Genomic DNA, 27,120 nt, shown 5'->3' on the forward strand with positions numbered 1-27,120 from the left:
GCACACAAGCTCCTTTTCAAAAGGTCATTGTTGTTGTAAGGGGATAAATGGTTCCATTATAAAAGTATTTACGTAAATGATTATTACGTAGACATTAATTGATATTATAGCCTCTCTGTACTGTATGTAAAAGCACTCAAGCTGTTCCCGCTTAGTCGCTACACCAGTGGCAGCCATGGGATACGGCTGCAGTTTCTCAGATCTTTTTTGGAAGTGTGCCCCTGTTCATGTCGGGATTTGGAAATAGGCCTGTTTCTCAAGAGAGGACATAGTGTGTCCTCCATGCATGGGAAGCATACTGCCTCTGCCAAGACACTGGGATCTTTATTGCACAACATAGCATGCTTACCCTGTAATAATAGGTTATTGGTTCATGCCCCTTCTGGCTGTTCCCCCTTATTCGCTACACCAATTCACCCAGAAAATGTAGTCTTTCTCTATTGGTAGTGATATATTCCATCTTTCTAACAACAGAGCATGAGATATCATTATGCTGCTGTTCCTGCCCACTCTCATGCTCAAGGATGTTCTGCGACAGAGGCAGAACTGGGCCATGGATCACAGGCTTTTGTCCAAGAAAAGAGAGAAAAACAAAGTGGTGGTGAGGTTGGCCTCAAAAGAGGCACGTTCAAATATAGCTAAATCCCTCAGTGCTGTAGCATACGATGCGGTTGTTGGTAATGCTATAATGTTCTAAACTGCTTTTTGTCACTCTTGAAGGCTTGGATATCTCCTTGGTTTAATTGTCTGTGACCTGGTCACTGTATTTAAGAACACAAATGATTCCATTTTAAGCCATGAAACCTCTCCCCGCACTTGTAATCCAGACAACTGAAGCCAGTAAATCCCCAGTATTCAAGGACAGTCTCAAGTTCACTTCACTGATTTTAAAAAATGTTCTACGGTATATTTCCCCAGGCTTTGTGATCTTGAGCATTTTGCCTGTAATTATTGCAGAGGCCTTTGTTATGTCAGCAGAGTCAGCATAGTAACAGATGATTCCGTCTTACCTCGAATCCACCAAGAGCTAAAAAGGAGGACGGGCAGGCAGGAATGGACCATAAAACAAGTGAAACATGAGGGTGCGTGTATATGTATATGTGGCAGTTAAGCTAAAACTATGACCTATTTAGTGAGGCTAATTAGACAATTCTGCAGCCAACCAATGGCAGTGCCAGTATTTGTGACTGCAAAACCTTGCATGTAGACAGACTGCAGCAAATAGGATAGCTGAGTCTTGTTTGCATGTTTCATCAAAGTGAATTGCACACCTGGTGATTGAATATAAAAGGACTCGCTGAACGTTGTTGTGAAGATAAATGTATGACATTTAATGTAGGAAATTTATGAAATCACGGAATATAAAGAACTCACCCAGTTGTCAACAAGTGCTATTAATCATCATCAGCACAACTGCCCTTGTGAGTCTGTTGCACTGACATAGCTGTGTTTTGTCAGTTCTCACCAATGGAAGCCATGGTCCATTGCCCAACCTGTCTGACTCATCAGAGCATTCTGCGCCCTGCTTAAAAACTAATCTAGTCTCCATGTGAGGATCTTACTTTTGCCATCCTGCATCCCTAGTCTTCCTCTATAATGAATGAATAACTTGCGGCAGAACAAGATATTTTTTCCTCCCACACACTCTGACATGTTACCACAGAGAACCTGATTGTAATGTAGAGCACAGGAGATGGAAAAAAACAATCCTCCATTTTCCTTGCCTTCGTGACAAGAACAACTGCTGTTGTGCTGAAGAGGCCTGTCCTCAAATGGTAACATTTTAACTTGCCTGTATGATTAATGAGCAGTTGCTACGTTGTTGAGAAAACAATGACTTCACAGTATGACATGATTTCCCTTGTTCAGTCAAGACTATTCTGTAAATCATTGTGTTAAACCCACTGAAGAGGTCCTTCTACTTGGAGTATTTCTTAAGTAATGTCAGTTTTAGAAACAAAGCGCCTTTGAGGTTAACCTGAATTCTAGGATGAGAATAGCTGTCAGAAGCCCAATCCTGTTATGTAACATATGTTTTCATTGTCTACATCTAACAGTAGACTGAGTGACCTTTTAGTATCCCAGTCAAGTCTTCCCAGTCTCAGCTTCCTGTCCCCCTTCACCCAGCTACACAGTCCTTTAACCCCAAACGTTTTAGTTTGGTATCACCAATTGAGGGTGTAGTCCGTTTTTCAGGAACAAGGCAATGTAAAGCTGCATGTAGAAATATCAGTATCTGCACAGCTGTTCTTTCCTGCAGCCAGCTGTGGATGTCATAAAGTGGACTTGCTGTTCAATGTTCTCTATAGACAGATGCCATTGTTTTAGCTGATACGTGATAGATATGGTATACTCCAGATCAATGCAGCATATGTGTATTGTTGTTTGAACCACATGTAGTATAGTACTGTATATTGAAATCCTTATTCCAGTGTAAATGATGATGGTGTTGACTGGCCCATGATGAGAGGATAGGTAGTTGTGATGATCTCATTCTGAAGACGCCTAGTGTGTGTGTGTGTGTGGTGTATGTGATGGACTACAGTAGACCCTCGGGCACCATGTTTCAATGGAGGGAGCCTCCACTCTCATGATGTATGGCTCTCTAAGGCCATATTGTGGAGTCAGTCCACCAATTATTGTATGATTGAGTCTGAATGCATTTTCTTTTCTTGGGAATAGTATTTCTGTCTGTAATAAATCCCTTTTGTGGGAAAAAACTCATTCTGATTGCCTGGGCCTGGCTCCCAAGTGGGTGGGCCTGGCTCCCAAGTGGGTGGGCCTATGCCCTCCCAGGCTCACCCATGGCTGCTGTCACGCCCTGGCTCTGGGGACTCTTAAATGTTGAGCCAGGGTGTGTAGTGTCTATGTTGTATTTTCTATGTTGTTGATCTAGATCGTGTAGATCTATGTTGGCCAGGGTGGTTCCCAATCAGAGGCACCTGTTTCTCGTTGTCTCTGATTGGGGTCCATACTTAGGCAGCATGTTTGGCACTAGTCTTTGTGGGATCTTGTTCCGGAAGGTTTGTGTTCAACCCAGGACTTCACGTATCGTTTGTTTTGTTGTTTTTGTATCGTGTATTAAGTACTAATAAAAGAATGTACACATATCACGCTGCGCCTTGGTCCGCTTCCTTGAACGATCGTGACAGCTGCGCCCCTGCCCAGTCATGTGAAATCCATAGATTAGGGCCTAATGAATTTATTTCAATTGACTGTGATTTCCTTCTATGAACTGCAACTCAGTAAAATCTTTGAAATTGTTGCATGTTGTGTTAATATTTTTGTTCAGTATAGATGAAATGTGTACTTATTCAGATCTGCCACTATCCATGCACACCCATATTAGCCTTGATTTGAACTGAATTATTTAAACGGTTTTATATTTGATGTATTTACACAGTATGTAGAGTAGTTTCACTCTAGGTGGATTATACTTTTTATTAATGTATTAAAACTGTTGGTTTGATACACTTTCAATCTTAAAGGTGAATCCTTCCTAAGGATGTTTACCATGGACTGTAAATAATGTTGATGGAGGATTAGACTGTTTAGCTTTGCAGACACCGTGAGGTAAATAAGACCTGTCACAGATAATCCAAACATATAGTTGCAGTCTGAGATAAAAGGTTAAATCAATGTCCTGTTATTGATTAGTACCTGTCTGATATAACTGTGAGATTCCCCTCAGTAAGCTGTGTCCATAACACCCCTGCCTCCAAGGCTGGCTAGGCCGAACTTCTGAGAGCTGCAGAGATGGCGGGCTCAGTAACTTGATCTGACTCTGCTCTCATTCAAATGCTCTCTCACTCCTAATGCCAGTAAGAGGTATATTCACACGCTCTGCTGTCTGACACGTCCTCTTTCTCACCCTTTTTCACTGCCTCTCTGTGACATGTGCCCTTGAGAGTAGCTTTCTAATCTTCATGTCAAGGGCTTGTTAACTAGGACTGCATAGCATGCTCTAACACTAGTCTACCACATTAGGCTACATAGCATGCTCTAACACTAGTCTACCACATTAGGCTATATAGTGTGCTGTAGTGGTGTGCGGGTCAACTGTGTGTTCACCAAGCACCCGCCCGCAATTGTTAATAACCCATCCGCACCCGCCCGACTATATGTGATAAAGTGAAAATCTGAGGCCCGCACCCAACCCTAACCCGCAAATATAGAAAATGCATTATAGGCTACAGTCAAAGACTGGAGAATGATTTTTTGACAGGGGGTGCAAGATAATTTTTTTGCCTGATTTAGATATATTTCTGCTTATAATATCTGACATTTTGGTAGGCTATTTGTTAGTCAAGCTTCTCTTCTGTCATTATAGGTTGCCCTAGAAGACTAAGTAAACCCTTTCTCAACAGAATATTGTAATAGATCGATAGAATTAATTCTTCAATCTAGTTGACATCGGTAAAGTTTTCTCTGTCATCTTTCGCGGGACAAACAAGTTTAGGGACTGGGGAGAAAATACAATAACGCAAAAAAAAAATAGGAACGATTTTCTGTGTAAAATGTCCAAATGACATCAGTTTGATCGGTTGTAAGGAAAAAGAAAGCTGTGAAAATGACCCAATGTGTTTCTTATAAGATTTCAGTTTGGCTTCAATGCATATTTTATGTGGTTGAAATATTATCAGCTTTTATGATGCTTTTATGATAAAGACAGCACATCTACAAATGGGATCTAACTGAGCATTACATTCTCTCAAGATGCAGAAAGAAGAAATCATATTTTTCCACTCCTGTTCCCAAGTCCAAATTTTGCCTACATTTGGTGTATCATTTTACAGCAAGAAATGCTTAATTCTGCAGGAGTTATTATTAAGGCTATAGCCCTATTCGCACGGGACTAGTTTACTAGACAACATTCTTCCTCTTTTTTTTCTATAATTTGAGAGTTATGACGGAAGCCAGGAGGATTTTTTCTAGGCGTGAAGATAAGTCCAGGCGATAACAGGCTACACTGATAACTCGAGATTGGTTCCCAAGTTTCTAAACCATACCAAACCATCTTTGGTATAGTGTCGCCATAATGTTTGAATTGAGGAAGTGTGATCATAATGTAAAATGTAAATGTAATAATCATTAGGATATTTTAGCGATCCGCAGTAGAAGACGTTGTAAATGCCCTCCAGCCTTCAGATGTGAGCTAATCAGCTAACTTGCACTTGATATGTGTTTTTAGGGTATGGATTAGAAAGTGAACTTGTTCCAAACGTTTAGCTCTGTTGTATGCTGCTTTGCAATCTATTAACAGCAAGGGTTGCATTAAATAGGAACAATAATTTTTTTATGATGCATTTGGCAATGTTCAATTAATTTGCACAAAACATATAAACAAAAGCATTCACTGTGAAAGTTGCAGTGGTGACCTGTCATTCAGGGCAGGGGCCCCACCTGTTTTGAGCCCCACCTGTTTAGCTAAAACAAAATAATAATATATATTGAGTTAATAAAGCCTTATACAAACATGGTCTCTTTTTTGCTTTCTTGAGTAAGGCAGCTCCAAAATGCAGGTGTTTCTGCCTAGCTCAGTGCTTTCTGTGGTGGAGGGGCAGCCAGCAGAAAATACAGAGCATAAGGGTTGGTAATCTTCTCTAGTTGTGCTGTGATTGGCTCAGTGTTCTGTCACTCATGGGGACACTACGTCACCGCAACATCTAAGGATAGAGCTCCAACATTCAAGCCCCTTGGGTGCTGACATAGAGTTACATTAGAAGTGCCCATCCAAGAAGGCATTAGATAAAATGACGTCAAATCACGTTATATCTACAGTAGCTTTGATTGGACTGATCATGTCAACATCATACTTTCAAAATCTTAGCTAGCAAGCTAGTAGTCATCATCATGAATCAAGTCAACAATCTACTGGCAAATCCTTTTCAATCCTTGTCACATGAAGAGAAATTATGAAGAGAAATTATAGAAATCATCGGCCATTGGACATAAGCATTATACAACAAGTTGGAAATCGCAAATTCAACAATGAGTGGTTTGGAAGGAATCAGTGGCTAACTGCAAGCATTGCAAAGCAATCCCTAGCCTGCTATTCAGTGGAGTGGGTTTGTGGTCCAAGTCTGGGTTTAAGGGTCTCTTTTCCAAGTTTAAAATGATAAACATTCACATACAACACCATGGGCCAGAAAAGGTTGAGTACATTGGCCATGCTGTCAATCCAGCATGACTTCTGCTGCATTCAAAACAACTAGAAACTCGGAACTGGGAAATCTCAGACTCTGAAAAAAACTAGCTCCGACTGGGAAAATACGTTTTGAATGGTCATCCAACTCAGAATTCCAAGTCGGTAACTCAGGCCTCTTTCTAGAGCTCTGACCTGAAGATCACTGATGTCATGATTCAACCTTGTTTTTCCTGAGTTCCCAGTTGTCTTGAAAGCACCATAAATCCAGAGAATGCCAGACTTTGATGACAAAGTATGATGACAAAATTTGCCCACAAGGAGGATCGCCGCGCCACCTTCCTGTTCAAGTGAGCACAGAACAACAAGGTGTGTTGTGTGCACCTACATTGTAAACTTTCATTCACAGGCTAGGTTATAGCAACCTCATGATGGGTATAGGGAAAATTTGAGAATCATGTAGTAGCCTAAACCTACACTGCCTTACAAAAGTATTCATCCCCCTTGGCGTTTTTCCTATTTTGTTGCATTACAACCTGTAATTTAAATGGATTTTATTTGGATTTCATGTAATGGACATACACAAAATAGTCCAAATCGGTGAAGTGAAATGAAAAAAATTACTTGGTTCAAAAAATTCTAAAAAATAAATAATGGAAAAATGGTGCGTGCATATGTATTCACCCCCTTTGCTATGAAGCCCCTAAATAAGATCTGGTGCAACCAATTACCTTCAGAAGTCACATAATTAGTTAAAAAAGTCCACCTGTGTGCAATCTAAGTGTCACATGATCTCAGTATATCTACACCTGTTCTGAAAGGCCCCAGAGTCTGCAACACCACTAAGCAAGGGGCACAAACAAGCAAGCGGCACCATGAAGACCAAGGAGCTGTCCAAACAGGTCAGGGACAGAGTTGTGGAGAAGGGCGGCAGGTAGCTTAGTAGTTAAGAGCATTGTGGCAGTAACCGAAAGGTCGCTGGTTCTAATCCCTGAGCCAACTAGGTGAAAAATCTGTCGATGTGCCCTTGAGCAAGGCACTTAACCCTAATAGCTCCTGTAAGTTGCTCTGGATAAGAGCGTCTACTAAATGACTAAAATGTAAATGTAAGTACAGATCAGGGTTGGGTTATAAAAAAATATCAGAAACTTTGAACATCCCACGGAGCACCATTAAATCCATTATAAAAAAATTGAAAGAATATGGCACCACAACAAACCTGCCAAGAGATAGCTGCCCACCAAAACTCACAGACCAGGCAAGGAGGGCGTTAATCAGAGAGGCAACAAAGAAACCAAAGATAACCCTGAAGGGGCTGCAAAGCTCCACAGCGGAGATTGGAGTATCTGTCCATAGGACCACTTTAAGCCGTACACTCCACAGAGCTGGGCTTTACAGAAGAGTGGCCAGAATAAAGCCATTGCTTAAAGAAAAAAATAAGAAAACATGTTTAGTGTTCACCAAAAGGCATGTGGGAGACTCCCCAAACATATGGAAGAAGGTACTCTGGTCAGATGAGACTAAAATTGAGCTTTTTGGCCATCAAGGAAAATGCTATGTCTGGCGCAAACCCAACACCTCTCATCACCCAGAGAACACCATCCCCATAGTGAAGTATGGTGGTAGCAGCATCATGCTGTGGGGATGTTTTTCATCGGCAGGGACTGGGAAACTGGTCAGAATTGAAGGAATGATGGATGGCGCTAAATACAGGGAAATTCTTGAGGGAAACCTGTTTCAGTCTTCCAGAGATTTGAGACTGGGACGAAGGTTCACCTTCCAGCAGGACAATAACCCTAAGCATACTGCTAAAGCAACACTTGAGTGGTTTAAGGGGAAACATTTAAATGTCTTGGAATGGCCTAGTCAAAGCCCAGACCTCAATCCAATTGAGAATCTGTGGTATGACTTAAAGATTGCTGTACACCAGCGGAACCCATCCAACTTGAAGGAGCTGGAGCAGTTTTGCTGAAGAATGGGAAAACATCCCAGTGGCTAGATGTGCCAAGCTTATAGAGACATACCCTGTCACGATCGTCGGGAAGAGAGGAGGACCAAGGCGCAGTGTTGAATGCGAACATATTTATTTATAGATGATCACACGAACAAAACAACAAAACGAAAACGTGACGTCCCTGGTTACATTCACAAACCAACATGGAACAAGAAACCACACCCAATGAATGCCTAACGGCTACCTAAGTATGACTCCCAATCAGAGACAACGAGCTACAGCCGTCTCTGATTGGGAGCCACCCTGGCCAACATAGATATACAAAAACTAGAATACCCAAAGGAAACTCACACCCTGGCTCAACATACAAGTGTCCCCAGAGCCAGGGCGTGACATACCCCAAGAGACTTTAAGTTTTTTTGTCTTATTTCTCGTTTGTTTCACAATAAAAAATATTTTGCATCTTCAAAGTGGTAGGCATGTTGTGTAAATCAAATGATACAAACCCCCAAAAACCCATTTGAATTCCAGGTTGTAAGGCAACAAAATAGGGAAAATGCCAAGGGGGTGAATACTTTCGCAAGCCACTGTATCGCTGTTACATTGAACTGGGTGAATGGAATATGAATGACAGTCATCCAATATGCTGTAATAGAAATAAGCTATGCTCATGAAAAGTAAAAATCCTCCTCTCTCATCTTAAACGGCACCGACTGCAACTGCCCTAAACCCGTCCGCCCCGCAGATATAACCGCGGGGACAGCATCAACCCGCGCATCACTAGTGTGCTCTAACACTAGTCTACCACACTAGGCTTCATAGTGTGCTGTAACATGAGTCCCAGAGCACCAAGGCTATTGAAGTTTCTTTCTGACAAACTGTTTGCTAGTGTGTCTGACTGGGGTTTGAACCCGGGTCTTTTTCCCGCCACAAGACTGTCTAATCCCCCTGAGCTAAAGCTGAGACATTCTGTAAAATTCCAATAGCACGGACATAGTTTAATATTCTCTTGAGGAAATAGTATGCCTTATACATGTTGCTGTGTGATTCATACCCATTATAATTGTTTTAAATTAGTTTCTGGTGACTTTGGGTGCCCTCCATAGTCTTATCTGTAAGCTTCTGTAATCCACTGTTGGCTGATGTCCAGCTGGTGACGTTTGTATTGGATGTCTGGCTGCACATTGTGACTGAGCCGTGGAGGGCTTACTCTTCCTGACCTGGCTGTGACTTCCACAGGGCCTGTTCTCAATCCAGCGCAAGGGAGGTAGACGACTAGTCTAGTGTCTCAAACAGGACCATGCTGCGTCAGAGGGATGTGCTGCTCACTGTTAAATAAACTGCATCTCCTCTGACAGGGCAGCAGGCACAGGAAGAGAGTGAGTAGAAGAAGTAGGGGAGATGGATGAGAGTTAGGCAGGCTATATTTGTACTAACTTCCCTCTTGATAGATTTGTAAGTATCTAGGCATACGTGTTCATACTGTCGTGACACATTGACTGCTTTGGGACTTCTGCTTTGTGTTTCCATTCTAAGGAGCCATTCACAAAGTTGTCAAACTTCAACTTGGGCTCAGCCAGCTGTTGCAAATTCCCATAGCTGCTAGACACTACAAAATCGTAACAGTACATGTTAATTGACTGATGTCTGAATTGTAGGTGGCAAACAACACACCTTGCTTTTATACGCTGTTAACAAATTGTGACAGAGGGATTATGGGTTGTAAAAGTAGAGATTTTCGTGTTTTTCTCTTGTTCCTCAAGCAGTCAATCGAGTTCAACTGCTCTAAAATATTAAATCAATGTCCTGTTATTGATTAGTACCTGTCTGATATAACTGCGACATTCCCCTCATTAAGCTGTGTCCTTAACACCCCTGCCTCCAAGACTGGCTAGGTCGAACTTTGCAATGTCATTAAATGGAACGTCATTAAATGAAATGTCACGTTCTAAGGCAAGTTTATGACAACCTTGTGTAGGCATTATGACAGAATATTAACATAAAACGTTACAGATCATTGAATATGTAATGATTAGATATACAGGATGCATGGAGCTTTTTAATAGTTTTAATACTGGTAGCCTAGTCACTGTGTCCCAGGCTATAGGCTCTGTCTTTCTTTCTTTCTTTCTGTCAGTGGGCCAGGCTCTGCCCAGGCTCTGCCCAGGCTCTGTCTGTCTGTCTGTCTGTCTGTCTGTTTTTCTGTCAGTGGGCCAGGCTCTGCCCAGGCTCTGCCCAGGCTCTGTCTGTCTGTCTGTCTGTCTGTCTGTCTGTTTTTCTGTTAGTGGGCCAGGCTCTGCCCAGGCTCTGTCTGTCGGTCTGTCTGCCTGTTTTTCTGTCAGTGGGCCAGGCTCTGCCCAGGCTCTGTGCATAAGCCCCAGTGCTACAATTACCTTTTACAGATTGCTTGATTTATTTACCTTAAGCCCATTTTCCTTCATGTTCACTGTAATCTTCCATTATTTACAGCCAGGCAAGGAAGGCATAGCTCTCAATCACTACCACAGCATCCATCCTTATTACCATGTTGTTCACAGAGGAAAAATATATTATTTTTAGCCTTCTTCTCTAAACCAATCATATGCTGTAAACATTGGAGATAGTTTATATGGTGCAGTTGCAACATTCTCTGGATATCTTAATCAATGCTTATTTTCCTTGGTTCCTGAACGTGTGTAATATCGACTGTCAGATAAATAAATACAATTCTCTGTAAAAATACATTGACCCCTTAAAGATGGTTACCTTGGTAACGGATTGGAGCTATTGTGAGGAACTGCATGTGTCACGTTGGCTGCTAGCTGACCCTGAGGAATTCAGCTGATGGATACGCCTGCATTTTTTATGAGTATGTAAAGTGTTCTGCTGTTCCACATTTCCTGGGAGAGAAGCTCACCGGAGCCACTGATATAGACACAAATTACAACTTTCATTAAAAAAAATAAGACAGAGCTGACTGTTTATTAAAATCTGTAGCCAAATATAAACTCATTTTACAGGCAACATCTCCATTCATGTGCATATTCTCAGCAGTGTTCTTGATAAGCCAACAAAGAGTACATATTTTATACTCCAGAGTGAGGGCTCACGTTAGAGACATTTGGAATGACTCGCCTAGTGAATTAAATCTAATCAGCAGGGATGTTCCCATAGAATGGCTGATAGAGAGAGATAGAGATAGAGCTGAGCCGGTGTCCTCGCTCCTCACCTCTGCAGAATCTGCTCCTGCGTCATGTAGTTTCCATAGCACCCTGAGCAGAACTCACTGATGTTAACACAACATACCAAAGTCCTTCTATTTTACTGCTTCCTTTTCTCTCTGACACGTGGCAAGACTGGATAGAATAGAATAATAGTCATTGTACTGTATACAAAATGATATTCAAAATAGAAGCTTAATAAACTGCATACGATTCAACAAGTGATACATTTTGCATTACAAGCATAGCATATGCGTATGTTACAGTGAGGGAAAAAAGTATTTGATCCCCTGCTGATTTTGTATGTTTGCCCACTGACAAAGACATGATCAGTCTATAATTTTAATGGTAGGTTTATTTGAACAGCGAGAGACAGAATAACAACAAAAAAATCCAGAAAAACCCATGTCAAAAATGTTATAAATTGATTTGCATTTTAATGAGGGAAATAAGTATTTGACCCCCTCTCAATCAGAAAGATTTCTGGCTCCCAGGTGTCTTTTATACAGGTAACGAGCTGAGATTAGGAGCACACTCTTAAAGGGAGTGCTCCTAATCTTAGCTTGTTACCTGTATAAAAGACACCTGTCCACAGAAGCAATGAATCAATCAGATTCCAAACTCTCCACCATGGCCAAGACCAAATAGCTCTCCAAGGATGTCAAGGACAAGATTGTAGACCTACAGAAGGCTGGAATTGGCTACAAGACCATCGCCAAGCAGCTTGGTGAGAAGGTGACAACAGTTGGTGCGATTATTCGCAAATGGAAGAAACACAAAATAACTGTTAATCTCCCTCGGCCTGGGGCTCCATGCAAGATCTCACCTCGTGGAGTTGCAAGGATCATGAGAACGGTGAGGAATCAGCCCAGAACTACACGAGAGGATCTTGTCAATGATCTCAAGGCAGCTGGGACCATAGTCACCAAGAAAACAATTGGTAACACACTACGCCGTGAAGGACTGAAATCCTGCAGCGCCCGCAAGATCACCCTGCTCAAGAAAGCACATATAAAGGGCCGTCTGAAGTTTGCCAATGAACATCTGAATGATTCAGAGGAGAACTGGGTGAAAGTGTTGTGGTCAGATGAGACCAAAATCGGGCTCTTTGGCATCAACTCAACTCGCCGTGTTTGGAGGAGGAGGAATGCCGCCTATGACCCCAAGAACACCATCCCCACCGTCAAACATGGAGATGGAGGTGGAAACATTATGCTTTGGGGGTGTTTTTCTGCTAAGGGGACAGGACAACTTCACCGCATCAAAGGGACGATGGACGGGGCCATGTACCATCAAATCTTGGGTGAGAACCTCCTTCCCTCGGCCAGGGAAAATGGGTTGTGGATGGGTATTCCAGCATGACAATGACCCAAAACACACGGCCAAGGCAACAAAGGAGTGGCTCAAGAAGAAGCACATTAAGGTCCTGGAGTGGCCTAGCCAGTCTCCAGACCTTAATCCCATAGAAAATCTGTGGAGGGAGTTGAAGGTTCGAGTTGCCAAACGTCAGCCTCGAAACCTTAATGACTTGGAGAAGATCTGCACAGAGGAGTGGGACAAAATCCTGGTGGCCAACTACAAGAAGCGTCTGACCTCTGTGATTGCCAACAAATGTTTTGCCACCAAGTACTAAGTCATGTTTTGCAGAGGGGTCAAATACTTATTTCCCTCATTAAAATGCAAATCAATTTATAGCATTTTTCTGGATTTTTGTTGTTGTTATTCTGTCTCTCACTGTTCAAATAAACCTACCATTAAAATTATAGACTGATCATGTCTTTGTCAGTGGGCAAACGTACAAAATCAGCAGGGATTTTCCCTCACTGTACTTTGTTTTGTATTCTCCAATACTAGATTTGACTTGATTGAGCGGTGGGGAACCTCTTTACATTTATGGGCGGCAGGTAGCTTAGTGGTTAAGAGCGTTGTGCCAGTAACCGAAAGGTCGCTAGTTCTAATCCCCGAGCCGACTAGGTGAAAAATCTGTCGATGTGCCCTTGAGCAGGGCACTTAACCCTAATTGCTCCTGTAAGTCGCTCTGGATAAGAGCGTCTGCTAAATGACCAATTATTATTATTCTTTACATTTACATTACATTTACCCTGCTCTAAGAGTAGATGAGACCATAGATTCAGTTTTATGCAATTAACCTTACAGAAAAATTTGATTCAGTGGGTTATATGGTTAATTGATTGTGTAATGCAGCTAACCTTGGTCATGAATTTGAACACTTCTTTATTGTTGGTTGTAGAGAGAACATAGTCTTGGCGTCAGTTCGTTATCACATTTCTGAATTGTTTAGGATTGCTATGTAAGATAACCACAGTCTTACAATGAATGGTGCCTAAAACAAATAGATACATTTCATGCGCTGTGGATCAAGTGTGTAAAATCTTGCTGTGGCTTTGTTAGTCATTTTTATTTACTGGTGTTGAGATAAAGGAGCCAGACCTTATCTTATCTGGCTGATGCTGTTTCTTCTTTCTCTCTGTTGCCTGTCTTCTCCTTCACCACTCTCTGTCACTTCTCTCTCGCTCTCTTTCTCTCTCTAGCCCCATTGGGAATATTCTCACACACACAGGCAGCTGAGCCTAGCACTGGAGTCCTGCAGGTCTGATCTGTGTGAAGAGGCCCTATATAATCAGAATTATACTTCTATGTGAGGCCCTCTGGCTCTATGATATACAACCAGTCATTAGAGCAGGGATCTCACTCAAAGGACTGATTAGGAGACACACACGAAGCTGCTGGGTATTTCTAATGGTATTTTTTTGCTGCTCAGACAGCCTCTTCCCTGCATTTTGATTGGCTGCTGACACCTCTCTGTGGGCGTGACCCCTGATGCTGCTGTGTGTGTGAGGACTGAGGAGAAGAGGAGAGGGAACTGGCAGCTGCTGCTGTGTTGCTGGAAGTAGGAGTGGGGGTGTGATAGAGGGATTTCACTGTGACCTTGTGTGATATACTCCTGCCCCCAGAGAGCACGGCTCCATACCAGCTTTATGTCTCCCAAGCTGAAATGTCATTTATCTCCTTGCTCTGCTCTACAGTATGGGAGAGAGGCTCTTTACAAGGCACTCCGATTAAAACAGGGTTGTTTGTCTCCTTTACAATGGGATTTCAGAACAATACAAAGACCAATATATGGAAAATGTGGCTTCTGGAAAGAAGGTTGTTCTGCCTGTGCTATGGCCATTGTTGTTGTGTGTGTGTTTTTGGGTGAAAAACAAAGATGAGCATTGGGACCCACCAGCGGTTGGCTGTGGAGTCACTACAGGCTGGTGGGGGCTGTGGATCAGTACCCAGCTTCCCCTGCTCTCCACCTGCCCAGCTGTCCTTCCTGCCAGCAGCCACGCTAGCTGGGCCCCACATCTCTACATCCAACTCTACATACTGTATGCACTACACAGCACAGTACACTAACCCACGGTACGCCTCACAGAGCTGCTGCTGCTACGGCTGCGTCTGTAGGAATCCAAATCTCATCATATGGTTTTAGCCTATGATGAATAGCCTTGTTTGACTGCCAGAACTGATGTGACTGCATCTTTCAAAATAAACAGAGACAAAAAACGTATAGTGACTTTACAGTGAATGATGGATTTGTACAGGGACAGTGTAATTCACAGGCTACTTGTAGTGACATAGAGCAGCCCAATGTTTGGGGACAATCACAGCTTCATGTCTTGGTATTTTTAGTGGTGTTTAATATGGTACTAACAAAGATTAAAACAGGAAAAACTAAAAGGATGAACAAGTATCTTGTTAATTTGGCATTGATTTCCAAGCATTTGCGATGCTAAGACTTCTATGGGACATACAGTGGGGAGAACAAGTATTTGATACACTGCCGATTTTGCAGGTTTTCCTACTTACAAAGCATGTAGAGGTCTGTAATTTTTATCATAGGTACACTTCAACTGTGAGAGATGGACTCTAAAACAAAAATCCAGAAAATCACATTGTATGATTTTTAAGTAATTAATTTGCATTTTATTGCATGACATAAGTATTTGATACATCAGAAAAGCAGAACTTAATATTTGGTGCAGAAACCTTTGTTTGCAATTACAGAGATCATACGTTTCCTGTAGGTCTTGACCAGGTTTGCACACACTGCAGCAGGGATTTTGGCCCACTCCTCCATACAGACCTTCTCCAGATCCTTCAGGTTTCGGGGCTGTCGCTGGGCAATACGGACTTTCAGCTCCCTCCAAAGATTTTCTATTGGGTTCAGGTCTGGAGACTTGCTAGGCCACTCCAGGACCTTGAGATGCTTCTTACGGAGCCACTCCTTAGTTGCCCTGGCTGTGTGTTTCGGGTCGTTGTCATGCTGGAAGACCCAGCCACGACCCATCTCCAATGCTCTTACTGAGGGAAGGAGGCTGTTGGCCAAGATCTCGCGATACATGGCCCCATCCATCCTCCCCTCAATACGGTGCAGTCGTCCTGTCCCCTTTGCAGAAAAGCATCCCCAAAGAATGATGTTTCCACCTCCATGCTTCACGGTTGGGATGGTGTTCTTGTTGTTGTACTCATCGTTCTTCTTCCTCCAAACACGGCGAGTGGAGTTTAGACCAAAAAGCTATATTTTTGTCTCTTCAGACCACATAACCTTCTCCCATTCCTCCTCTGGATCATCCAGATGGTCATTGGCAAACTTCAGACGGGCCTGGACATGTGCTGGCTTGAGCAGGGGGACCTTGCATGCGCTGCAGGATTTTAATCCATGACGGCGTAGTGTGTTACTAATGGTTTTCTTTGAGACTGTGGTCCCAGCTCTCTTCAGGTCATTGACCAGGTCCTGCCGTGTAGTTCTGGGCTGATCCCTCACCTTCCTCATGATCATTGATGCCCCACGAGGTGAGATCTTGCATGGAGCCCCAGACCGAGAGTGATTGACCGTCATCTTGAACTTCTTCCATTTTCTAATAATTGCGGCAACAGTTGTTGCCTTCTCACCAAGCTGCTTGCCTATTGTCCTGTAGCCCATCCCAGCCTTGTGCAGGTCTACAATTTTATCCCTGATGTCCTTACACAGCTCTTTGGTCTTGGCCATTGTGGAGAGGTTGGAGTCTGTTTGATTGAGTGTGTGGACAGGTGTCTTTTATACAGGTAACGAGTTCAAACAGGTGCAGTTAATACAGAGTGGAGAACAGGAGGGCTTCTTAAAGAAAAACTAACAGGTCTGTGAGAGCCGGAATTCTTACTGGTTGGTAGGTGATCAAATACTTATGTCATGCAATAAAATGCAAATTAATTACTTAAAAATCATACAATGTGATTTTCTGGATTTTTGTTTTAGAGTCCATCTCTCACAGTTGAAGTGTACCTATGATAAAAATGACAGACCTCTACATGCTTTGTAAGTAGGAAAACCTGCAAAATCGGCAGTGTATCAAATACTTGTTCTCCCCACTGTAGTTAATCAGCAGAGGCTGAACGATGGGTTCAGTATAATAGAAGAACGTTTTAATTATCACAAGGGTACATTTAAGCAATAAGGCACGAGGGGGTGTGGTATATGGCTGTTCTTAGGCACGACGCAATATATCACAACCCCCGAGGTGCCTTATTGCTATTATAAACTGGTTACCAACGTAATTAGAGCAGTGAAAACAAATGTTTTGTCATACCAGTGGTACATGGTCTAATATACCACTGCTGTCAGCCAATCAGCATTCATGGCTCGAACCACCCAGTTTATAATCACTTTTATACCACTGCTTTATTATTAGAACTTTCATTTTATTGGGGGAATGATTGACTTCTGTTCAAAAGACCTCGTTATGGCTTCCCGAGTGGCTCAGCGGTCTAAAGCACTGCATCGCAGTTTTGCGGCGTCACTACAGCCTGGGGTTCGATCCCAGGCTGTGTTACAACTGCCCGTGACCGGGAGTCCCATAGGGCGGCACACAATTGGCCCTGCGTCATCGGGGTTAGGGGAGGGTTTGGCCGGGGGGGCTTTACTTGGCTCATTGCGCTCTAGCGACTCCTTGTGGCGGGCTGGACGCCTGCAGGCTGACTTCGGTCGTCAGTTGAACGATGTTTCCTCTGACACATTGGTGCAGCTGGCTTCCAGGTTAAGCGAGCAGGTGTTAAGAAGCGAGACTTGGTGGGTCATGTTTCGGAGGATGCATGACTCGACCTTCGCCTCTCCCGAGCATGTTGGGGAGTTGCAGCGATGAGACAAGATCGTAATCACGAAATTGGGGAGAAAAAGGGGGGTAAAAAAAATATAAATCAAATAGAAAGGAATATGGCCTTGCAGACACTATAAACTCAGATACAACTCAGATCTTACCACATCCTTACATGGAAATAGGACACATTCAAACTAATTGTCTTCTATAATTTCGAGTGCAGAGCTGCTAATTATTTAGTGCAAATTGTCTTCACACAAACATGTTCCTTGTCTTCACACAAACATGTTCCACTGTTAGTTAGCCCAGTGGGGATGTGCAGAGAGGCTTTGTGAGAGACTATTCTATTGCTGACTGAGCACCAACTAATGAATCACGTTCTGATTCCAGATCAGTGTCTATTTATTGCAAGTCCAATGTTGGGTGGATGATATGAAGGATGTAGGCTCCGTGTTTGTCTCCTTTCTATTATTCAATGTATCAAAGACAGTGTGGATAGGCACACTAACCACTTTGGACTAGAGGTCTTACACTTACAGAGGTATTTCAGCTTCTACTACCTTGTTAACATACTTTGTAAGTATTGATAAGCGACATCATTTGCACAGTTTTGCAGTAGTGAAAAAAGACGGATGGAAAATGTATGCTAATAGTACATTTTATGAGCCCTGATATCTACCATTTACTTTCCCCAGTAAATCTCCTTTGCCCTAAGAAATAGTGCTTAGGAGTTGTTGTCCAGAGCAGATTATTACATGTTTATGTGTTTGAAATGACTATACTTCTCCTTGGTAGTTGATGTAAAATATACTGAAGAAAAATATAAACGCAACATGCAACAATTTCAACAATTTTATTGAGTTACAGTTCATATAAGGAAATCAGTCAATTGAAATAAATAAATTAGGCCCTAATCTATGGATTTCACATGACTGGGCCGGGGCGCAGCCATGGTTGGGCCTGGGAGGGCATAGGCCCACCCACTTGGGTGCCAGGTCCTCAGTTTCATCAGCTGTCTGGGTGGCTGGTCTCAGACGATCCCGCAGGTGAAGAAGCCGGATGTGGAGGTCCTGTGCTGGCGTGGTTACATCTGGTCTGCGGTTGTGAGGCCGGTTGGACGTACTGGCAAATTCTCTAAAACAACGTTGGAGGCAGCTTATGGTAGAGAAATTGACATTAAATTCTCTGGCAACAGCTCTGGTGGACATTCCTGCAGTCAGCATGCCAATTGCACGCTCCCTCAAAACCTGAGACATCTGTGGCATTGTGTTGTGTGACAAAACTGCACATTTTAGAGGAGCCTTTTATTGTCCCCAGCAATGATCATGCTGTTATATCAGCTTCTTGATATGCCACACCTGTCAGGTGGATGGATTATCTTGGCAAAGAAGAAATGATCATTAACAGGAATGTAAACAAATTTGTGCACAACATTTATAGAAATATGCTTTTTATGTATGGAACATTTCTGGGATATTTTATTTCAGCTCATGAAACATGGGACCAACATGTTACGTGTTGCGTTTAGATTTTTGTTCAGTATAATTAGGATGTGACACTGGGCAGGGAGGTATGATGCTATTGCTGTGCTGTGTAACAGTGTGAATAGTGGCTTTGACTCAGGTTGGCTAATTGCACTTAACTTTGTCGGAGACAATTAAGAGCCTGGTTGACGAGCGTGGTTCAGCATGGCTGCGGCTAATTACATTTCATCTTCTGCAGTGCTGTCCTGACCTAATCACGGGGCTGGTGAGGCGAGGGCCAAGCAGTGGGGGGATTATTTAAAGCAGAGTGGGTCAGAGGAACACTCGGCTAGTTTATGTTGTCGATAACTCAGGACACGCTAGCCTGGCGTCATATGGGATTGAAATGCATTATTTTGACAGTCTTCTCTCTCTCTCTCCCTCTCTTTCTCTCTTCTATCTCTCTTCTCCTCCTCCGTCTCCTCCTCCCCCTCTACAGTGCAGTGTCTGGAGATGACGACTAAGAGGAAGATCATTGGGCGCCTGGTGCCGTGCCGGTGCTTCCGGGGTGAGGAGGAGGTCATCTCAGTGCTGGACTACTCCCACTGCAGCCTGCAGCAGGTGCCCAAGGAGATCTTCAGCTTCGAGCGCACGCTGGAGGAGCTCTACCTGGATGCCAACCAGATCGAGGAGCTGCCCAAGGTGGGTTTTGCTGGGGCTGGGGCTGAGGCTGGTGCTGGGGCTGAGGCTGGGGCTGGGAACAAGGCTGGGGCTGGGGCTGAGGCTGGGGACGAGACTGGGGCTGGGACTGGGGCTGGGGATGAGACTGGGGCTGGGGCTGAGGCTTGGGCTGGGGTTGAGCCTGGGGCTGGGGCTGGAGGATGTAAGGGGTGAACTGTAGAAAATAGGCTCTACAAAGCCAAATAGTTCAGACAACACAGCCATTCCCTTGAATTTCCCCTACATTACTAAAGCATGGCATAATGATCGATGGCAACATTATCTCAGCTCTATGCACTCTCTCTCTTCATGTGGCGCTCAGTGTTGATTGGCTAAATGAGTTGCCAAGCCAACCAGACCCCCACAGACCAAGCAGTGGCGTAATGTCCTTCCTGTCTGTAAATGAGCTGCTTATGAAGCAGAGAGCGAAACACAAATGGACTTGCTGACTCTTGTCTGACCTTCACATAGAAAACAATACAATCTGTGAATGTAGCTTTCGTTAAGACTTTCAAAGGAGATCTATTACAATCTTGACAATAGTGTCTTTGTTTTAAATTGAAACCCCTGGCTGAATACCGTTGTATTGGCTGAATGTTTACAGTGCAATTAACTGTGATATCCGTCAGAGTGGTTCAGTGGAATTACTTAACTACATTTTATGAAATTTCACAGTGTAGTGTGTTCATCAACAAACTCCCAATTAGATGCTTTAAGTCGGCAGAACCCAGAAACAGTGTCTTCAACCTAGCTTCCTTTTCCCATGACAACCAGATGTGGGGACCCCGCTCAGGCGTTTTTTTACGCCTGCTACGTAAGGTTAGGGTCTTTGTGAAGTGAGTTCAGGGCCAGTGTGGCTCCTCACAGGGTTGCGTAAGAACCAGGCATTGATAGAGCCAGAGTGTATGGTCCTTTATGTAAGTGTGGCTCATGTATATCAGAGTGATGCCCTGGGCAAGACTGGACAACGCTGGCTCTACTCTCCAGTCTCCATTGTTGTAGCAACTCCCCCTCTGGCTCTTAATGCTCTTAAAGAGTAGTGGCCTCTCATAATGGGCATGTTATAGTAATGTTCCAACTGGACTGTAATGTCTCCCTGACTGCATCTCAAATAGCACCCTCTTCCCTTTGTAGTGCAGTACTTTTGACCAGAGCCCTATGGGCCATGGTCAAAAGTAGTGCACTATGTAAGGAATAGGGTGCCGTTTGGGATGCAGACCCTTAGAACGTCTCCCTTTCTAATCTCTCCTTTTCATGGAAAAAGGAATGGACTGCAGTCAAATATAGGAGAAAACGCTTGTTGATACTGTATTATTGGTTGGCTTTGAATGTAAAAGTTGATCTATTCATTATTCATGATACACTGTGATGGTAATTTGTAACCTGTTATCTCAAACATCAAGTGGCATAATGTGATGCACAGCACACTATATCTCTGCATAGCACCCTTTCACCTTCTCTCTCTGTTACCTCACTCTTTCTCTCTATGCGTCCTCTTTCGCTCTCTCCCTCCCTCTCTCTGAGGAGGACTGATGTGGCTCTCCCCCCTCTATATAGAGCTGTGGAGGACTAATGTTGTCCCACAAGGTTACTCAACTGAGAGTGGCTGCTCTTACAGTGATCAATGGGAAACCCTGAATAATGTTGAAAGAGACGTTTCTCATTTAACAACAGCACCGCATCATTAGAGACCAGCCTCATTGAATCTCAATGCATGAAGTCTCACCAAGTCTACACTCTTTCAGCTCAGCAGGCTAAGAAGCTGATATAACATCAGTATAACTTGTGTTTCTTCTGTTCTGCCTCCCTCTCTCCAAAGCAACTATTTAACTGTCAGGCTCTCCGGAAGCTGAGCATACCTGACAATGACCTGTCAAACCTGCCAACCACCATAGCCAGCCTTGTAAACCTGAGGGAGTTAGACATCAGTAAAAACGGTAAGCGAGTGAGGTTCATTGGAATATCTGCAAGTTTCTACTCTGATCTATTCGAAATCGCTACTCTCTACTGATACTGTGACTCTAAATATTAGCATGATGTACAATGTGATGAGGCATGAGTGTTAAATGTATGCACGCACGACTGTAAGTCGCTTTGGATAAAAGCGTCTGCTAAATGGCATATTATTATTATTATATTATTATTATTATTAATTGGTTATGAATGACAAACATGTTTCCATTCCATTCCATCTTTAGGTATTCAAGAGTTCCCAGACAACATTAAATGCTGTAAATGCCTATCTGTTGTGGAGGCCAGTGTAAATCCCATTGCCAAGTAAGTGAAGAGAGAAGTGTACAATGGTAATGCTGTACTATCATCGCCAACAGCTGTGTATGTTGCTATGTGCCAAGCAACAACCACAGATTACCTCAGTAAGAAACATCCATGAATATTTCTATAAATATGCTTTCAGTCAAATTGGCTGTAGAATTTTTTTTTATAATTTCCTAAATCGCCTTAAGGGCAACTATAACAGATAAACAGAACGAGGCAAATAACTACATGGGAGACTGTTCTATTTGTGAATCTGAGGCTTTTTTCTGAATTGAAATGAATTTGAATTTGAATATAAGAATAGAAACAATTCCATCACTGTTAAACTAAGACATTTCTGTCCTGCCTTGTTTAATTATCTTAATGGATACAGCATTGTGTAAATATGCCATTTGTTAAATATTGAATCGTCTTCTGTCCTTACAGAGGGTAATGCAGGTCTCTCTGCTAGTTCTTGACATGACGTGACTCCTGCCATTAAATACATTGGAAAATCATAAGGGAGTTTGCACTGCCACTGAGAAATATTTACGCCATACATTTTACATTTGTTGGTGGGAAATCATAGGTTGACAAACAAATGGGTCCTCATAGACTAGATTAAGAGTGTATTACTGCTTGGCTAGGGTATTTTTATTTTTATTTGACGTTTATTTTGACAAGGAAGTCGTACTGAGACTAGGGTCTCTTTTACAGATGAGCCCTGCATAAATACATCAAACACATACATTATACAAAATTACCAAACATTTAAAGAAAAACAGACACATTTATCAACATATAGGTCTCTGATCATTACTCTGAACTGACCAATGGGGATCATCTAATTTCAGAGAGCTCTGTAAGTTGTTCCACATAAATGGCGCAAAAAAACTAAAAGCAGCTTTACCCAACTCCGTGGAGACCGAAGGGGCCTCCAGTGTTATCCAAGCCTGAGACTGGGTTTGGTAATTTATAAGTCTACATTTAATTAATGATGATAGATACGTAGGACGTTTCTGCTTGAGTGCTTTGTAGATAAACACAATAAAATGCTGCTCTCTCCTTACATACAAAGAGGCCCAACCCACTTTCTGATACAAAACACAATGGTGAGTTGTACAACCATCAGCAGTAATAAACCTAAGGGCACAATGGAAAACAGCATTTAGTGGTTTAAGTGTAGATGCTGCTGCATCCATATAGATAATATCCCCATAATCTAAAATAGACATACAAATGGCCTGGACAATTTCCTTCCTATTAACAAAAATCAGACATGCTTTGTTTCTGTAAAAGAAACCAACCTTGAACTTCAACTTCTTCACCAGCTCAGTGACATGTTTTTTAAATGACAGTTTGTCACCAAGCCAGATACCAAGATATTTGTAGAAAGGAACTCGCTCAATTTGTGTACCGTTCAAACTAGTCATTACAAATTCATTTAAATCTAGGTTATGGGACCTAGAAAAAGCATGCGTTTTGTTTGCATTTAGAAAAACTTTAGATCAAATAGTGACCTCTGTAGAAAATCTGACTTCAAATGTGAAAAGGCTTGGCTAACCGATGGAGCAATGGAATACAACACTGTATCATCTGCATTTTGTTACAGCATTACCAATGTTATTTATGTAGATTGTAAACAGTAGTGGGCAGAGTATCGAACCTTGGGGAACCAAGGTATGAGTATGAGTCATTCTGTAGTGCTGTAGTGTGCTAGCTCCTCTGTTATTTATGTAGATTGTAAACAGTAGTGGGCAGAGTATCGAACCTTGGGGAACCAAGGTATGAGTATGAGTCATTCTGTAGTGCTGTAGTGTGCTAGCTCCTCTGACAGCGCTGAGTGGAGCTGGTTCAGGGGAGTTGTCATGGGAATGGGGCGGGCTAACATTTAGCCTGACTTTAAATGTGTCTGAGGTCCTTAGCCTCTGTAAATCCTGTAGCCTGGCACCAACTAACAGGAACCTGCTCTCTCTTTCTTTCTACCTTTCTCTTTCTCTCTCTTCCCTTCCCTCTCTCATTTTCAATCTCTCCACTGCAGGCTCCCAGACGGCTTCACCCAGCTCCTCAACCTGACACAGCTCTTCTTAAACGACGCCTTTCTGGAGTACCTCCCCGCCAACTTTGGGAGGTGAGTTCAGCTTATGGAGTCCCCTGTTCTGGGACTGTGGGTCTTGTGGCCCTCTACTACAGAAGGAGGGGCCCTCCTCTGTGTATGGATAGGGTTTGGATTGGAGCTTTTATTCTGCGCTCAGTTACAAGTATGCCTGGGTGGGTTTACACTGTAAACAGACTGTTCTTTATTCTCTGCACACAACGCCTGGTAAACATCACTTGCCTGGGGGCTTGCATTAATAAAGCAATGGGTTTAGCAGCATTTCCTATCTGGTTTGGTGATGAATTGAGAAAAATTAACAATTCATCAAAACAGCAGTGGTATTGCTCTTGGGCTCAGTGTAATGGAATTTAAGGTTGGGGTGTCATGTTTTCTTATCCAATACTTTACAGTCCTATGTATATCATTAACATCTATTAATACTAGGGTTGCAAAGTTACTGATCATTTACTAAAGTTACCGGAATCTTCAGTAATTTTGGTAATTAACAGAACATCTATGGCAATCTATATATTCATATATAGTATGCATTTATTATATATATGTCTATATTGTCCATGAGTTTCTAGTAGATAGACCATAAGGTTCAAGAGAAAATATAATAATTAATGAAAAAGCATCTAATCAACAATGGCATTATTTTCAATTAACTCTGCAACTCTTCCAACTATGGACTTTTTTCAAAGCTACCACCAGTTTGACAACAAAACATTGACAACAAATACATATTGAAATAAAAGTTTGTAAAAAAAAAAATATATATATATATATAAAGGATATTTCATGCTGAAACCCTCATATTAAACACCAATGGTATTCAATAAGTTTATGGTTTTTATTTAGGATAAGGTTTTATAGCTTTGTCATCCCCCCCCCAAAAAATGTATAATCTTATTCATATATTTTACATGTGATAAAGCCAATACAGAGTGCCACAGATTATTACAGACACCTTGTGATAGATTACATAAAATCCTTGAAAGACGAAAATTCTGGTAGTTTACTGGTAAACTTCAAAAGTTTCCAGGAATATACCCTCTCTATAATTTGTTTTGTTTGTCTTGTTGTGGTTGCATGTGTTTTTGACATCTTCTACCTTTCAGACTTTCGAAGTTACGGATCCTGGAACTGCGAGAGAACCACCTGAAAACGATGCCAAAGTGAGTGACTCACCACACAGAGACCTCTCCTCACCTCACCTCACCTTACCAGGGCAGCTAGAATTAGCTACAGACATGTTTGATCATGGGATGGAAAGGAAAGGGTACAGTAAAAGACATCCCAGGCTCAAACTAAACTCTTTGCCAACATCATTTTCACTGAACTACATGGATAACTTGCAGCCAATATCACTGATTCCTACAAATAGAGAGAACTACAATTTGTAACATTATTTGAGTGTTATCTATCCACATGTTAGTATAGAGTATTTTATTGCAACGTCTCAGTGTTTTCCCCAAGCACTTAAAATAAATGATATCCCTCATCCCATCCCACTCCATCCAGCCTACCCACAGCCTACCCACCTCAGGTCTGTCCCCTCTCTCCAATGGAGGGGCTACTGAAGTAGCCATGAAAAGTGGATGTTAATGGAAGCCCTGACAGCTTTAGCAGCCAGCATACCCATTAAGTCCCAATGAATAATCCAACCCTGCCCAAGATACTAGTCCGTACGGCAGGCTTAGGTTTTACCATTCCCCCTGCACCACACTCTGGAGGCCAAATAGCCTGAGTAACATTCCGAGATGGAATTCTAATGGGCAGATTAGAGTGAGAGCATGGTAAATAGCAGCTTCTAAAGCAAATGCCATCAGTCTCTCTCTCTGCGACGGGTAGCATGTGTCAGAGGAGGGGTGCTGTGCTGTGCTGTGGCCAGTCCCTGTTGCTCAGGCCTTGTTATTTGATGTCTAAATGAAATGTGAAGAAGGCCCCATGTTGGAGCGTGTGTTTACCGGTGTGTGTAGCTAGTGGAGCGCAACCAATGATGTTGCGATTTATCATAGTGGAGAGAGTGTTGCGCTGCGAGCCCCAGAGACAGACACACACACATTAGTTGGTGCATGCTCGCTCACTCAGGTGTCCTGATTGAAAACTATTTTTATCCCACCATAACAATAACCCTATCCCCCATCCCTCACACTAGAGACCAATGAAGTACACTCATCCTCTGTCACCTCTAATTTGGCACAGCAAGGGATGTTTGTTCATCTGCGTAAACCAACTCAAACATGTTTCCCCTTGAAGATGAGTGTAATGTCCTCATTCAGTTAATGAGTTTATCACGTTATCGTGGAGTCATTGGAGGGAAAGTGTATCCTAGAGCAAGGGTATAGATTACAAATAGGATTTTAATATGTAATCAAAGTTGGGGAGATATTCTGCAATGACGAATCTGATCTGTTAGTTCTCACATCATAATTGAAATGGACTAATTGCTATATGGCCCAGCTGCTGTATATCATGACATAAAACATACATGGCAGAGTATCTGCTTTAGTGATTTTACTCAACACTCACCACTCAAGACAAAGGTCCTCTGCAATCTCAAGCCAATACAACCAGTAATGATGTGCAATACATCTTAGATGTATTCATTCTGACATTGCTCTCTCCGGCTGACATTGTGTACACAAGACATGGATGAAAGAGTTTACTTTTAGGTGTTACATGGTGCAATGGAGAAAGCCATTTCATGTTATATTAATCATTAACTAACTGCATTGTTGTGATTTTAGCTATTTATATTTGTAGTGAATATTATGTGAATGTGTGGGGATGTCTGGCTAGCACGCCATCCCCTCTGCGATGGCAGAGTTGCAGGAGGCCTGTTTGGGAGGGAGTTTGGCTGGTGATTGGCCTTTCTAAATGGTGACTTTGTTTCTATGCCAGAATCTGAGGCTCTTCCCTCTTGTTTGCTGCAGGTCAATACACAGACTGTCACAGCTGGAGAGATTAGACTTGGGAAGCAATGAATTCACTGAACTGGTAAGAAAAGAGGCCATTTGAAGACGCCAGTCACATGGACAGCAGCTGTCACCACACAGGCAGCCATGACCCAGCAGACCTGGGAGACCAGCCAGAGCCGGGGCCCCCTCGCTCTGCTCTGCACCCTCATTACGTCTCCAG

The 27,120-nt window shown here is 42.7% G+C and overlaps 1 protein-coding gene across 2 annotated transcripts in view; it reads left to right on the forward strand.

Moving 5' to 3' along the window:
- The window catches only part of LOC121533422 (leucine-rich repeat-containing protein 7-like), a 98,983-nt gene that overhangs the window by 33,852 nt on the left and 38,011 nt on the right, over positions 1 to 27,120 (forward strand). For both annotated transcript variants that reach the window (XM_045205497.1, XM_041839363.2), the window contains exons 2-7: positions 19,402 to 19,604; positions 21,442 to 21,559; positions 21,821 to 21,899; positions 23,920 to 24,009; positions 25,098 to 25,154; positions 26,916 to 26,979. In XM_045205497.1, coding sequence (XP_045061432.1) covers positions 19,402 to 19,604; positions 21,442 to 21,559; positions 21,821 to 21,899; positions 23,920 to 24,009; positions 25,098 to 25,154; positions 26,916 to 26,979 — 611 coding nt within the window. The remainder of the gene's footprint in view (positions 1 to 19,401; positions 19,605 to 21,441; positions 21,560 to 21,820; positions 21,900 to 23,919; positions 24,010 to 25,097; positions 25,155 to 26,915; positions 26,980 to 27,120) is intronic.

Source organism: Coregonus clupeaformis, chromosome 20 (genome assembly GCF_020615455.1).
Source record: "Coregonus clupeaformis isolate EN_2021a chromosome 20, ASM2061545v1, whole genome shotgun sequence".
NCBI classification, from domain to species: domain Eukaryota; kingdom Metazoa; phylum Chordata; class Actinopteri; order Salmoniformes; family Salmonidae; genus Coregonus; species Coregonus clupeaformis.